Below are 16,689 nucleotides of genomic sequence, written 5' to 3'. Positions count from 1 at the left end.
ACAATGGCATTTGTAAATAATTTTCACTCATTTTTAACCTAACTGTAAAAGTAAAATATGCAGTAAGTGATGACAAAACAGTATGTATGAATAAAACTGGATTGACTGTGTAAAAAAAAAGGTTATTGCTTCCCTTTGGTTTGTGTTTTTTTAACGTAAAAAGCTCCAAAAGTTTTGTGCAAGACTCTAGGAAGCCTTATTAAAGGCTCATAAAGCATGATGAGGCCTCTTTCCGGAAAAGTCACTGCGCAAAACTCATTCACAAATGATGATGGAGTTATTTTTCCCAGGATGTGCCAGGCAACAGTGTTCTTAGAGTAGCATCCTCCAATCACTTTGTGTAATTTTCGGGAACTATTTCCCTCAGAAACCCGGGCCGATGTGATTGTAGTTGGTGTGCATGTGTGTGTCACTCCACCATTACTGAACGAAGAAGCCTCTTTAATACACAGCAGCTGGGCTCCAGACAGAGACGACAGGTGAGTCATCATCATTCAGGATGAAATTTGACAACCGCATGCACACCAGGTCTATTCTGAAATTACTTTCTAAAAATTAAAGTAAAAAAAAAAATCTCCAGCACATTCAGTTCATCTTACATTGAGGGGATAGTTATGATTATTAGAAGTGGGGTTGTATGAGGTACTTTTCTAGGTGTGTGTGTGTGTGTTACATATATATTAGATGGAGGTTGGAACACCCCCAGTTTGAAGAAGCATTGCATTACTTTAATGAATCCAAACCAACCCTTTACAAAGGACACAGAAGTCATACAGTAACACAAACTAACTAACCGATCGAGGCAATGGTAGACCAATAACGCCTGTGTTTGTTAAGGGGTGAAAATACTCAGGTTCAGTGTGTAAGATTTAGGGGAATTATTGGCAGAAAATGAATATAATATTCAACAGTATGTTTTCATTGGTGTATAATCGCATGAATATAAGAGTCATTGTGTTGTCTTAGAATGAGTCTTTCATATCTACAGAGGGGGCGGGTCTTCTTCCATGGAGGCTACCATGTTGTACCGCCATGTTTCTACAGTAGCCCAGAGGGGACATGCCAAACACTTGCTCGAGAAACTCAAGAAACTCGTGCAAGTTTTGTGGCCCCTGTAGTCTCTGCTGCACCAGGGGTCACAGTTTTTATGAACAAAAAAAATCTGAACGTTCCCTTTAGAATACTCAGATTTAAAGCTGCACAAATCAGTATTTTCATATGAACAATGGATTACAAGACTTCGTGTAAAGGGGGTTGCTCATAGTGACAAACCCACAGAAAATTAGTGACCAACTCAAGCCCCTCCTGCGACACATTTGACCATTTTTCAAGTAACTGTTTTGGTTTACTTTCACCGCTCTCATTCGGTTTCCTTCCTGCAAAAAAACAGGCAGATTTTTAACAACAACAAAAAGTTACTGTACAGCATGTGCTCAGCGCTGAACAGCAGGCAAACAGACAGCGGAAAGTACACTTAAAGGTGCTACAACAACATTTGCATAACTGACTCATCATATCAGTAACAGCAGCTTAGCTATCATGCCTCCTCTAGCTGGTCACTAACAAAACATTAAGTACACGTCAAGGTACAGCTCTGAGTCAGCTTGGAGCCTTTCATTATTTTGTAGCTTACATACACTAACATGCTCTCTCTGCTGCCATTATTCCACCATATCTTTTTTCAAAATCGAACGTAAAGGAAAGTGACAGAAACTTATTCTGTGCTTGTGTTTTTACCGACACACTGTAACAGTTACCAGCATCACCACCTCCAGTCCCAATATATTTTTCAGTAGTAGTTGAAGTGTCAGTGATATTGACAGTAATATTGACAGGTTAGCTGGCTGGATTTCTGTGTAGCAAATGTTAGCAACCAGTCTTAACTATTTACTCAAATCGAATGCTGAGTCATTGAATGATGACAGCATTTTGACAGCTGGAAGGAAAAACTTGCACTGCAGAACTGCAACTGTACAAACAGAGAGAGTGTGGGAGTTGCACTGCACACAAGGTCATGGTAATCAGCAAATAAATCGTGGTGTATTATTATGGATAAAGATAAGACTTCCTTAGATGAAATTCACAAACTACACAACAGTATATAAAGTAATTAAAAATGAGCCCCACCTTTAACAGCAGCAACATTGAAGGGATGAACATATTAATGCATTTATGATTCAATTATAAACTATAAATTATTAACTATATTGTGTGCTTTTGCTCAAGTAAAATGTTGACTGTAGGACTTTGCTATTATTACTAATACTTAAACAAAGATGTGTACTTCTTCCACCAGTACTAGCCTCCTGGAACATTTTGCTGCTAGAGAGAATTTTTCTTAGGCGTTAGTAGTGAGAAATACATAGTTAAAATAAGAGTGAATGTACTTTTTACACAACACATCAATTTCATTTGTTTTATTTGGTTTGCATGTGATCTGAGAGTGACACAGCAAGTCAACATGGCTTTTAGCTCTTTTAATATGTCTCACACATACAGATAAATGCAGTTTTGATATCCGGCTGATTCACAGTTACAACACAAATAGTGAAAATGACTGTAAAACACTGACTCTTCAAAAAGGTACACACAGCAACCTCCCATGTCACTTTGACCTTGTGTTCTGGATGGCTGGTTTCGGTCTGAGTCACACCAACCAAGTTTAGATCCCGCTGAATCCAGATAAAGGCTGTTCATGTGACGACTGGCTGCCAGTTCCGAGCTGACTTGATGCAGAATGGCTTGCAGCATCAAACAAATGTTTCACTTTGAATCAAACACCTGATGTTTCTCAATGGCGCGATGAGTAAGTGCTACTGTATTAACATGGTTTCAGTCCTCTCGCGTTTCTGCCGCACAGCGATGAACAACACTCACAAGGAGAACTGCACAAACAGGCTTTGCACGCACCCAGGCAGCTGTGCCCGCTCACAAACACACAAGTTGTTAAAACCTCTGTTCCAGATCTCCTTTCTCAGATTTGCAGGGAGGAAATCCTGAGAAAGAGATAAAAGAATAGAACTGTTCAGAAATACAGTATCTGGCACATCAGAGTTGAAATCTGCAGGTGTTTGCCTAATGCTGATATATTTTCTGGAACTGTCTGTGCTTCTAACCACTGCAGTTTATTTTAATTACACCACTTTGAGATTACTGTCTCTCTGTGGCTCCCAGCTGAAGTAAACTGTACAGTTTCATTCTGTAAGCTTGTAGCAGTGTGTTTCATGTGTTGTGTGGCAGATACTACAGTTGTCTCGATAAGTTCTAAACTTTGATACAGTACTAGTATACAAAATTATACCTCTTTTGATATCATAGCAAAAAGAAAAAGAGATCCTATCCACATAAAATAAGATCATTTTTCAACAACCTGCACACACTGCTGGTACAGAAACACTGCCAAATTTCAGCAGCAGCCTAATAAGCAACCCAACATAGCTTATGTACTTATGTTATTAAAGTGTTTTTTAAATATATTATTAAATTGTTTTGCTGGAAGAGCTTGCAGCAAATTATTGTAATTTATTACAGCTGCTGAATGAAAAATACCACTGGTGTGCCACATGACAATAGCTATACTATATGAGTTGATTGGGCTGCAATGTACCACATGTATCAGTGGAACACTATAATATGACCTGATGTATAAGGATCCTAAAGACTGATTGGTCATGGTTCACAACTCTTTCACAAGTTCAGACTTTGAATTGCTGATAACTGCTCTGATTGTGACTGTGAATGTGACCTTTCAAAACAACGAGGTCACACAATAATAAGATAAACAAACTAACCGATCGAGGCAGCGGTAGATTAGCAACTCCTCTGTTCCGCGCGGTAAAATTGCTTGTTTTGTCCGTGGAGTTTGGCAGGTTTAGAGACAGAGAGGCCTGTCTTATTCATCAGCAGTTTCCTGATGGAAAAGGCTGTCTGTCGGCAAATTAACTGACACTGATTCAAGTAACATCACTTTAAATAATCTATGAGACTCCCCACAGCTCCCTCTGGAGCCACAAAAGGCTTTCTACAACTTTTTTTTTTTCATATGTACAGTAGTGCTCCCCAAGACAGACACACCAGATCTTACCTCTACACCAAGCTGGAGGACTGATCAGACAGTGAAGGTGGATTCCAGATGTTGTGGACTCCAGGAGTCTGGTCTGTTAAATGACCCTCCTCTCCAAGTGATGCTGGGCGTGCACCTTCAAAAATACATGTCCTTTCATATTGTCTCCACACAACCAGAGATAGAAAATACTATCAGCTAAAGAGAAGAGTTATTAATGTTTCATGTGGTGACCCTGCAAGATCCTCATTTATTGTATTTTTAAAAAATGGTTACATCTTTGATACTAACTGCTGGTTGATGTGATATTTTCCAGTTGTGTGAGAGACAAAGAGAAAGACTTTCCTGAATCCACTCCTGGAGAACAATCTTAATGTCTAACATGATATACATTTCTAATGAATATATTTTTTTTATGAATATGTAAATAAATATGTTAGATAATGTGTATTTCCCTACTTTTAATTTGACATACTTTTGAAAGAGTCTACAGTCATGCAAGCAGCTCTGTGAGACACTACAGGAACATCTGTGCTTTGAGCTAAACTTACGTTAGAATGGAAAATATTTATCAAGTATAATGTTTACAGTATTCAGCATGCTAACATTTGCTAAGTGCCTCAAAACCCAAAGCTGAGGCTGATGAGAATCTCATTTGTTTTGCGGGTACTGACCATAAATCAGAGTACTGAACAATTTAAAATTTTAGCCAAAAATCCCCAGATACAAACTATTCTGTGAAAATAAATGTAAAGGCTTTTGTGAACTGTGTGTGTGTGTGAAATTACTGTTACTTTAATCAGTGAGCAAGAGTAGTAGAACAGATAATATTGGATATGACACCACAACTTTTCAGAGACAGAAGGAAGCTGATCTCCTTACCTGTGTAATAATAGATGCACCACAGCCCCCCCATCAGACTGACACCCATCACAAAGGCAGCAAAGACAATTCCCATCACTGGTCCCGTCTGCACCACAGAGCCTGGAGACGGTGAGTGTGACGGTATGTTAAACTCACAGCGACACTGAAAAATGACCAAATAAAAGATACTCACTGCTGTGCTCTGGGCCTGGACTGGCCACAGGGGAGATGCTCAGTCTCTTTGTTCTTTGGCCAGCAGGGGGCCTCAGCAGTTTGGGTAACAGTGAACTGATTGGCTGGGTGACCACCATGGGTCTGGAGAGGTTTCTCATCTCACACTTGGATGGGAATACAGCAGAAAGTCTGTGTGTTAGTTATGCTGTGACCAACTTGCAGTGCTGTGATACAAGCAGGTGAACATGAGAGTCTGACACAACACAAAGTGTGATTCAGTGCTACAGTAAGTATTAATAATTATCTACAATGCCACAGCCTTTCCACCCACGTTTTTACATTTCCCATCTGTGTACAACTGTAGATTAGGGTAGGTAAAACAACAAAAACAGAACAGAACAAAAAATGGAGCCGGGGTTAATATTCTGTGATTAATGAAGATTAAAGTCATACATTTACGAGCAAAATGCTCTCATATCATCTAAGATCGAAGTGGTACATTTATGTGTAAAAAGAGAAGCATTGTGTTATTTCATGCAGGACACAGAAGTTATATGCCCTCAGATCAGCATTCATCACAGGTTAAGTGACTCTGCAGTTGTCACAGGTATTTATCAGCTCCAGCTTCAATCAGCAGTGATGGAAACATTAATATTTTTTTCTCCTTTTCAGAAGAGACAATGAAAAATCACTGTCCCTGTTGGTAACTACTGTGACATACACAGGCACTAATTGGCTTGACTCTGTTTAACTCAGCCCAACACAGCAGAGTTTGCACCCCTTGAGGGTGTGTACTTTTGCTTTTACTTATGAATAATCTCTTGTTTTTAGTTGAGGGCCTGTAAAACGGTGGATTTTATTTCCTATAAATTATTCACAAGAAAACTCCTCCATTATTTTATCTAAATGCTTTTGTTATGAAGCAGCAAAATCAGGAAATGTTGGGTTTTCATCTGCAGTAACTTAACATGACTCCTGTGAGTTTAAAGTGAACATGAAACAGTAAAATAAAGCAGATACGTGAAAGCATAAACCGCAAAGCAGGAGAGAAACTTCAAACCACAGAGATTCAGTTAGTAGCTACAAAATAACTGAGAGCTGAACTTACAGAGATTTTTAAAAACATCTATTGGCTTTTGCAGCACATATTGGACAAAACAAAACAAAACACAAACTTCTCTACTGCTGGCAATTAGAAAAGGGTCAGTCGCCTTTGTTTATCAGGTTTAGCTAAGTTTAAAAAAACCTGCATATATGTGCTACGTGCTGAAGCAAAAAAAAAAAAAAGGAAAAAAGAAAAAGATGTAATAAATTTATGACTTTAATCCCTGAGAATTTCTGAAATGTTCTTGCAAATTTAGGACATTATGATCGCAGAGAATATTCTTTTTTTTTTCTTGTGAATTTGTGAACATCACCCTCCTCCCCTGGCTCCGTGAAACTTTACTGCATTTGACGAGATGCTTTATTCTGCATTTGTTTAGTACTTAAAATGTAGCCCCAGTGTGTTAACTGTTTGTGTACCTGATGTCTGGGTGATCTAGATAAAAGTGGAGGGATACGTATCCCTCTGTGACAGTTACTCTTTCCTGTTTCCGTCATGGGTTCCCCTCTTTTCAGGCCGGAGACACACAGGCGAAGGCTGCAGTGGAGGAACTGCATAGAGTCATTATAAACTGGCCGCAGGATGAAACTAAATCTCAACGGCTGTATCTCGTCCTCTGCTCGCATACTCATGCTGCTCTTTTCTCCCCTTCTTCTTCCAGCTTCGTGTCGAAGTGAGACCGCTCCATTTCTGTCATAAACTTTGCCCTCTTCCAGCCCATCTGCTTCTTCCTTTTCCTCCTCCAGCTCATCATCACCTTCAGCTTCTTCTTCCTCTTCATCTTTTGTCTCAAGGGTCAGTGAGTGGTCTGACGAGCAACTGTCACGTATGACAGGCCAGAAACGAGGCTTTTTCGGGTCTGACAGAGGAGAGATCACGCATGAGTTCACCTCCACAACATCTATGAAGGGTCCTTTGGCTGAAATCTGCAGTACGACAGATAAAACAGTCATGAAGGAGACAAACTGTAGTTAAATCTTTGAACAAGATGTATGATATGAACAGAATTAAATCTCATGATGTAACATGAAGTTAGTTGTCAAGGTTTTACTCTGCTTCATTGTCAGCAGTGAGTGTGAGTGAGTATCTCATACATATATTTTGCAGTGATCACATTGTTTGTTAGATTTTATGATAATAAAAAATCAACAACAATGAAGCTCTAGATTTTGAAGAATTTGGTGTTTTGGTGATGAATGCTATCATTAAAATGATAAATAAGCTCAGAAAATATATGACACACACACACAGACCTCCACATAGACACGATGGTCTGCAGTTATGACACAGGGACCAATCCGCTCTTGCTCGTAGTCCTCACTGACAAAAAGCTTCAAAATAAGAACAGGCCCAGATCTGTGTCTGGGCGTCGGGAGGTGGCCCAGTCCCGGATCAGGTCCCGGACCATCGGGTGCCCAGGGACTCAGCCCGGCCTGAGGAGTGTTTACATCACCGCCGTCTGCACGGCTGTGGAGGCTGGGGACTCCAGCCAGACAGCTGAACTGAGAGGAGAAACAGGAGATTACAGGTTGAAAAAATTGAATGAATAATGGAGAGGACTTATGAAGGCAGACATGCACAGACATCTTACATGTATGCCAAGTGGAATTCTGGACTTCTTTTCTGTCTCACTGAGTGCCAGAATGGTCTGAGGCTTGTCTCTCCACAGTAAAACCTGAACAGAGAGGATGGAAAGAAAATGGTGGGATGCTCTCACCCTAAAGCCTTGGTCACACTACATGACATTCAAAGTTGTCCCATTGCTGTACTGTTTTCATTATGCATCACTTTCAGTGACACAGGAAATGATGCAATAGCATGCATGAGACTGGATTTTCCGACAAGATTAAAATCTATAGTACTTTGTATAAAATCAATATGCAAAAGTCAAGGTTACACCTTACCATTACATGTGCAGTATGTACTTCATAGTACTGTATACTTATACTGTAGATGATGCACAATGAGTTTGAGTTTATTAGATTCTTGCTCACTGTGAAGATCGACAGGTGGATCGGTGTGGCATCAGCAGTGATGAGGACTGTGTATTGGACTGTCATGAAAAGGAGGCCGAGCTTCCAATTTACTAGTCAGTCTACATCCCAGCACTCGTGTTGAGTCATGAGAGAAGAATGAAGAATGAGATCACAGATACAAGCAGCCGAAATGAGTTTCCTTTGTTGGCTGGCTGGTCTCAGCCTTATCGTACGTTCACACTGCCGGCGACAAAACAGCCAAATGTGGCTGTTTTTTTTATTGATGTCACAGTAAAACAAAAAAGGACTGGGGTTAAATAAGACTAGAAACTGGGTAACAACCTGACCCTGCAGAAAATGGGTAGTTGGATGGATGTATGTATGCATGTGGTTTCTGACTGCCGCTTTGGTGCTCTTCCATCTGTCCTTATTGATTCCTGTCCTCCCCCAACCTGTCTCTGCTCTCACTGCCCGTAGCTCCTGTAGTCCATGGCTCCCCACCTCGCCCAACACAATCAGATTTTTAGCCTGCTTATGATGTTTTAGGCGTCTTTGAGGCACCAACAAGGTCCTGGCAAGCTCTCAGACGGCGTCTTTTAACAGTTCACAAAAGTTGCCTCTCTGGGCTTATATCAGCAATCTCCAAAAACTGTTGGCCAGTGGAAAATTGGGGCTATAGTCCTGTGTTGACGTGGAATAAACAGCACAGGGTGTACTTGTAAACAGCCAACTTGTAAACAGAAATCTCTTGCGGACATCATTCAGAAATAATTAATTAAGTGATGACATTTTTTTTCCTTGTTATGCTAATACTCAGCTGTACACCAAGAGATAATGGCAATCTTGTCACTTTCATTCACTGCATTGATGATATTAACTGCTGGATGTTTACTGCAACTAAACAACAATAAATCTAAGATCATGTAATTGTGCTCTCCAAACTCCACCCAGCTCAACCATATTAACCTTGGCATTCATATAAAATAATAATAATAATGATAATAATAATAATAATAATAATAATCTGTTAGCCCAGAAAAAGTTATTTATGCTTTTCTTTCATTCCATTTGGACAACTGTAACTGCAGTTATTCATGCTGAAGGCAGAAGTATTTCTCTCTCTCGATGGCAGTTTGGTGCAAAATGGGGACGTTAATATCTGGCATAAAACCTGATTACTGCCAACAAGAAAGAGGAAAGACACACACATATATAACTATATCTTTTTATAAATGACAGATTTTCATTTAGTGTTTCAACGCACACACCTTCTGCCTCTGTTGTTTGTTACTTTTCTGAAATCACTCCTCTTCCTCTTTCCTACCAATTTCCTGACTGAACCGAAATTTTCTCTGACTCAATTTGCCCCTGTGCAGCATCCCATTTTTAGGCTTCAACTCAGCACCGTTCTGGTCATGATGACCTGGGTCATGAGTCTCGCTCTAGACAATTTCCACTTATCGTAATTTCAAGTGTCTATTATGCACTTTTTTATTTTTACCACTGTATAATAAACTTTGATCTTATTTTGAATTCGTATGTTTCCCTTCTGTGCTCTAAAAGCTTCACTCATTTTGTTCCTGCTGTTTGACTGCTCAAACCACTTATCTAATTTTCTCTGCATCCTTCTGTTGGTCAAACACTAGAAATATATGGGGTAAAATAAACTGAAATTCTTTGTAATAGACTGAAATAAAACTAAATCATAGGGTTTAATAAACAACAAAAATTTAAAGGTACAATAATTTTCTATATCTCCGATCCCTCCCTGTCCAAATTTCTCATCTCACCATGTTTTTGTACTGCACCCCTCTGGGCTGTCCCTGGAGCAGACCCTCAGTCCCACAGGAAATGACTGGGAACACCAACAGGAAATGGCTCCCATTGGACTGAGCCTGGCATGTTGAGTCTCGTAAAGTCACGGCAGCCACTGGGACTGACAAGCTCTGAAGGAGAGAAACGATGTGAGACCACGCAACTTTAAAATTGAATACATCATTAGTGCTATAACACAGCTATGCCCAACACCCCATCTTATTTCCTTCATTCAAATAATTTAATTTGGCTATTTTGTGTGTGGACTCTCTACTTTGTTACAAAACTGAGACAAGTTGTACAAACGGCGGCTCATCCTCTTGCAACACGAGGGAGAATCATACCCTCATATGGATGAATATATGTGTGAAAGTGCAAACCCAACCACAACTAAAGGAGGAGGCCATAAGGTGAGGTTGAATCTGCCTCGCTAGAGACAGAGACCAGCCTGAGAGAGCCGTTTCTTTTATGCCGTGCGGCCACTTCCTCGCTTCCTCACTCACAGACCCGCCCAGGTTCTCACCAGGGTTAAACACGAACAGAGGAAACCAGGTGGGTGGGCCGTCACAATACTTAATTGATGATTATTATATTTAACTTTTAGTTTAAACAAATTAAAACACACCTTTAACAGGCGGCTGCTGGGCATTATGGTCTTTGTGAATCCACTGGATATATTAAGTCGTGGTAGCTAGCTTCTTCCTTTATGAATTGTTTACATCTAACATTGGATCTAATACTGAGGTATGAAGACCTGCAGGATGTGTTGGTCCATGGTCACGCTGAGGCGCCCATCCTCACACTGCACTGTGAAACTCTCTCGGTCTCCTCCACCGTTCAGCCACTGCCTCAGCCTGCGCTCCTCGGCCCAGGGAGGCCTCACAACCAGAGGATTCATCGCTGCAACCACGTCTGTGGTACAGACAGAGAGGAGACACAGAGACAGGTATGCGGAGACATTAAATACTCACACCTACGCTTCAAAACCTTTCATTCAGCATATATGCATTGATGGAAATATTGCACATTTCTCACTCTCCATTTTAAAAGGGACATCGAAGACCATGCAAATAATTCTCCTGTACATAAACGGGAACTGAAAAAAAACATGGGTGGATTACAAAATAAAACTGAAACGTTCAGGTCACTCACACAGTGATGGAAACAAGAGACACACAGGGGTCCTGACCTGTCCCGCCCCCAGACAGCTTGATCACAAAGCGATTGGCCAGGTCAGCCTCAGTGTATGAGGTCACCTTGGTGTAGCCACTCTCACCGGCCCACACAAGAAGATCAGATATGGTGGACAGGTCAGGGTTGAGTGTACTGGACAGGGTCAGGTCAGGCTCAGGTGGGTAGGGTGGGGACACACTGTTGGAGGACTACACAAAGAGAGAAGACAGATAAATAGATATAATAACATACATGTCACTAAAGTACAATCAAGTCAAAGGCATGGATGAGATATGTAATATGCAAAAACATTTGCCCCTATTTTAATCTGTTCATAGCTTATACTTGTGGTTTCTGTAGAGATATTATTGGCATTTCTCATTCATTTGTCAGTTACTGCAGCCTTCACGTTCACATCTTCACGTTCACAACAAGGTGGAGCTGATGACAAATGAGGAGGTGGCTATCATCACATCTGGGCATGACAGCCCGAGAGAAAGTTTTTTTTAAAGCAAACATTCCCTAAATCATAATTTACTGTAATCCTAATAACCACCCGACAACTACCTCCAGGAAACACATGAGAGGCTATGATAGGCCCTGGTAACCGGACATCTCCATTAAAAAAGCAGAATATGACCCTTCTGATGTGTATACAGGTCTATATGATTATACTGTAGCAGCCTGGTGTTGTTTTCGGGTGATTTAATGAAGTTAGACACAGTGAGCCGTCGCTCTTAACAATCCTGTGATTTATCAGCATGTCATGGCACTTTTTACCGGTATGTGTGCATGCAAATAAATACAGTGAATGCTACCCATACCCAATGGCATGCAGTTAAATGTTTTAACGTATAAATCGGGTGACAAATTCTTGTACTGGTATCTGGAAAAGAAAAGAGATGTGGGACCCTTACATGAACAGAGATATGACCCCGGACACCATGAGCAACAATGGCCCAGTTGACTGGCACTGAGCTGCTGAGAATCAGCACAACCTCCTGAGACTTTGAGTTGGCCACCAGGGGCACAAGAGAGACAATCACCTCCACTTGGAGAGAGCTGAAAGAGATGGAGAAAAAAAACCCCCTGAGCTTTGCATGGTTGTACAACAGCCATACGTACTCCTCTTAGGATTTTCAGAGAATGCATATTCTCACCCACAGAGCCCTGAGCCCGCTGAATGGAGCTTGATCACGTGGACTTCGGGGCTGATCCCACCTGCTGGCATGTCAGTGCAGCCCTGCACTTCCTGTTGCTGCAGGTCAGAGGTCATGTAGTTGTGAGAGAGGAACATTGACTGCAGCTGGCACACAGCAGGCAGGGTTGGATCTGTAAGACGGAGAAAAAGCAAGACGCTTTTTTGAAAAGGTTTGAAAATTTGATAAGATCTTCCGCCACAATCTGTCCAACCACAGCGTAACAGTATGTCTGGAGAGAACAGAGATGAATGATAAGCTATGACCTGAATTTTAACCCACAGATTACCAAACCAGTGTGCAGATTACTTTACAGCATTTGTTAGAGTGTTTGGGAAATGTATTTGTTTGCTTTCTTGCAGAGAGTTAGATAAGAAGGCCGATACTACCTGTTTCTTACCCATTAGGGTGTAGCCAGCAGTGGGTTAGCTTAGCTTAGCATAAAGACTGGAAACAGATAGAAAAAGCTACTCTGGTTCTGTCCAAAAACAATTACTTTAATCCTTTGTAAAAAGAAAACAAAGATATTTTGTCTATTTTCACTTTAATTTGCACAGTTTAATCTATTAATCTATTTAATCTATTGATCTATTAATTTCTATATGAAGTAAACCTGATAAATCAGCAAACTGTAAAAATGGTCCCTCAACACCTAAACTTCAAAGTACAAACTACCATGAATAGCATTATGGTTTAATATTATTTTGGTTTCCAGGTGGCTCACCCTCTCCCAGCTGGACGTAGACTCGATTGCCATGTGACGTGTGTGTCAGGGAGGACAGGTTGCCGTGGTGTTTCAGAGCCCAGCGGTGCAACGCACGAGGATGAAAAGGTAACGAATGCACCGTTTGGACATGCAAATGCAGGCCGCGGGACTGCACACTGGAGTCTGAGGATAACTATCAAAAAAGTAAGAAAGAGTTCTCAATGAGAACTTGTTGTGATGATTTCATATCAGATACAGTATTCTGCACACTGTGACTGACCTGCACCAGCACTGGGATGTTGGGGGGCAGTCTCTCCGCCTCCAGCCACCAGGTGACTGGGAGCTTGGAGCTGAGCAGCAGGTGAAGGGCTCTGAGAGGTGAGGGGGACAGAGACAAAGGCTTCAGCAGCACCGTCACCTGCAGACAGAAGAGGAAGGGATTGTCATTATGGAGATCTGACGTCATGCATGTTCAGTATGTATGAGACAAACTAGGATGCATATACAGCAATAAATAATAACTAACTGTTAGTTAAATAATTAAAGTAGAACACTAAAATCTAAAGCTTTAGCAAAAGTTTCCTGTTTGTGTGTGTGAGTGTGTGTGTCAGCGGAGGACAGTGTAAAAACTGGTTGCTAAACCCACAGTGCACCAGCGTTTTCTGCTAGCTACCAAGCTAAAGCCAACCTTTGCCATGAAACAACACCAACCAGTGTATGTAATGTTAATGCTTGTTGAACTGCTGTAGTGTTATTGTGTACACTCTTGTGAGTTTGCTTGCTGGCTAAATACTTGATAAAACTAGAAAATAAATATAAATGTTCCAAGCCTCGAAATAATGTGAAATATGAGTTGTAAGAGTGAAATATCTTAAATGTTCATTTATTTGATCAACTGATACCCCTTTTCATACACATGCGCTGGCTTGGCTTGACTCAGTTTGTCTCGACACGTCAGCCCAACACAGCTAGAATTTGTATCTCCATTAGAACAGGGCTACCTACTTAAAGGTGTTTTTTTTAATTGAAGATGAACTCAAAGACTTCATTCACAACAAATTCTGTGCTGCTTTGTTTTTCAAAAGCTTTTATTATGAAATAGCTAAATCAGGAAATGCTGCATCAGCATAACTTGACATGACTCCTATCAGCTGAACGTGAACATGAAACAGTAAAATAAAGCAAATACCTGACAGTATAAACAGCAATGCCGAAGAAAAGCTAAACTTCAGAACACAGAGATTCAGGTAGAAGCCACAAAAGTATTCTCTGCTCTTTAAAAGTCTGGGGTGTTGATCCCTTTGGAAACTGAGAGCTCATTACCTTGTTTTCGGGGCTGTTTGTCACTCTCCCCACTGCAATGACATGAGTTTCTTTGTTTCCGTGTTCTCTAGCAGCACATCCCGGACCAGCCTCAAACCTCTCCAGCAAACCCTGAACGGGGTGCAGCTCCCCCACTGGACCAACCAAAGAGCATTGCATCTCCACACTTTGAACTGAGGAGGAACAGCAGATGCATGACTAAAAACGAAACAGTAACTGCAGTGGGGTGTACACCAACATTCATCTATCAGATAACAAATAATCATGAGTTTTAAGTGAGATCAGTACTCTGCTTCTTCTACATGCAGGCAAGCTGTTTGGAAACGTCCATGGCTGCTGTTTGCTGAGGTCTTGAAACTCTCCTTCTGTGTTCTGCTTTCTTTCACTGTATCCCTCTCCTCCTCTCTGTGTGGGTAACACAATAGACAGTCTGACGTGTGCACACTGAGCTTCAATCTCTGCCGGAGGGGACTGGAAAACTTCCCAGAAGAAACTATGTAACAATTTTCAGTTTTGCTCTGTTCCCGGTTGCATTAAGTTTCAAACTTAGTTTGGCCCTGAAGCAAAATATTTCCCAAAGCTAAGGACTTCACTTGTTGTCTCCTTGCCTAAATGTTTAGTCTTTCATGGTAGAGGATGATGCAGGAGTGGATTTTAACTCCTGTCCTGTTACACTCCCACAAAAATACTCATGTCCTGCCCCCAATCCCTGAAGAACGGCTCCCTTGCCATCCCAATCCTGTCAATCCACACTCTACACATGGCATTGCTATTTCTTTTTTTTTTTCTGTCCCATCCAAGTGTTGTGATGAATAGTGAAACTGTGTCCTATCCCATAGGAATCCCCAAAAAATCAGCAGCACGTGTGCACTATGATTACCATGGTTATACTTCACTCACATCATTTGACACATTCAGATGGGGTTGTGTTTAACGTGGTTACGAGATGACTCCATGCCCCCCTCGTGTTGTTTTTACAACATCATGCACTGGAAGTTTTCTGTTAGCTCCAAGTTCACAACGTTGTCTGAATTACTTCTAATTCACAAATGCCATTTGAGTGCAACAATTCTTTAACGTTGCTAAACAACACTGGCGTTAGTTGCTTGCTTTTAATACACTCAGTTATTTGCTGTTAGCTAGCTTCTTCAAAATGGACAACAGTGAGAATACAAAAGGAAGATGAGAATGTTCTCCTGAAGAATATGGAAAATACAAGAACATAATCCAAAATAACTTTAACCCAGTGACTTAGAGATCAAATAGTTTTCCCTCACAACATCTCAAGGAAATCCTTGTGGTGATTTTATGCAGGTTGTTTTTTCCCCCAAAGGCAATGACACTTAAATGAAGACTTTTGACACCTTGAGCAGAGGAAATCTCACATTAGTTACTTTAAATGTCTTCACAACCTAGTAATATGCTTTTGTTGGTCTAAAGATAAATGGGTACAATGTTCACAAGTCCTAATGATGTTCCTACCTGCTGTTCTCCTCCAGAGCAGGAGGAAGGAGAGAACGGTCCATCCAACACCAGACAGTGAAGGCATCATGAACGTGTCACTATTAGACTGACTTACTGTGAAGACCTCTCTTGCAACATCCTGGTCATACATGAGGAAACAGACAAATCAGTTCTACTTTCAGTTATCACAGTATGCAGGCCTATGAGAGCTACTCTTCTTAAGATAATATGTGCAGTAAAATAATCTGGTCATTCACTGATCTCAACATTAATCATCAGCTACTTAAACCATCAATTAATTGTTTTCGTAATTTTAAAAAGAGCAAACATTCTCTATTTTCTGCTTCTGATTTGTTGCTTTTCTTTTTTTCTTTCTTTTTCTGTCATATGATTAAAAATGAAGTATATTGGTTTGGGACTGAGTCAAATAAAACAAGCACTTGAAAATAAATGTTAGTTACAGTCTTATTCATCAGATTCTCTTTAACCAACCATTCTGGTTTATATGGAAGCCCATTTACGCTAAGACAAGAACAATACATATAATATTAGTCATGATATATAGTGCTCAGTGCTCAGGGAAAAAATCAAATTAGTCAGAATTATGACATAAAAATATTTAAATTTTAAATTGATATATAATGAAGTAAATATTTTGACTCACTAAATCAACTAAATCGTCTTCTGAAAATCAAGGCAGTAAATTAAAGTGGGATATATTAAATATGGGTCACACTTCATTTTACAGTAACAACAACAACAACAACAACAACAACAACAATAATAATCATTATCATCATCATCATCATCATCATAACAATAATAAT

At 40.5% G+C, this 16,689-nt stretch overlaps 1 protein-coding gene across 1 annotated transcript; it reads right to left on the bottom strand.

Annotated features, from left to right (window-relative positions):
• Nucleotides 1–2,434: 2,434 nt before the first annotated feature.
• engl (endoglin, like) lies at nt 2,435–16,035 on the bottom strand. Its single transcript, XM_084745183.1, has 16 exons — nt 15,881–16,035; nt 14,399–14,571; nt 13,346–13,493; nt 13,094–13,258; nt 12,331–12,502; nt 12,088–12,232; nt 11,187–11,379; nt 10,752–10,909; nt 9,973–10,128; nt 7,798–7,881; nt 7,460–7,708; nt 6,626–7,132; nt 5,121–5,265; nt 4,946–5,047; nt 4,085–4,199; nt 2,435–2,996 (listed from the first exon to the last, which is right to left on the bottom strand). The coding sequence occupies exons 1-15, from the start codon at nt 16,011–16,013 to the stop codon at nt 4,087–4,089; spliced, it is 2,643 nt and encodes an 880-aa protein (XP_084601309.1). The 5' UTR covers nt 16,014–16,035; the 3' UTR covers nt 2,435–2,996; nt 4,085–4,086.
• Between the last annotated feature and the right edge of the window lie 654 nt (nt 16,036–16,689).

This window comes from Lutjanus erythropterus, chromosome 19, assembly GCF_056507025.1.
Source record: "Lutjanus erythropterus isolate fLutEry1 chromosome 19, fLutEry1.hap2, whole genome shotgun sequence".
Classification (NCBI taxonomy): domain Eukaryota; kingdom Metazoa; phylum Chordata; class Actinopteri; order Lutjaniformes; family Lutjanidae; genus Lutjanus; species Lutjanus erythropterus.
The sequence above is the reverse complement of the archived record's forward strand: the minus strand, read 5'-3'. Positions and strand labels throughout refer to the sequence as shown.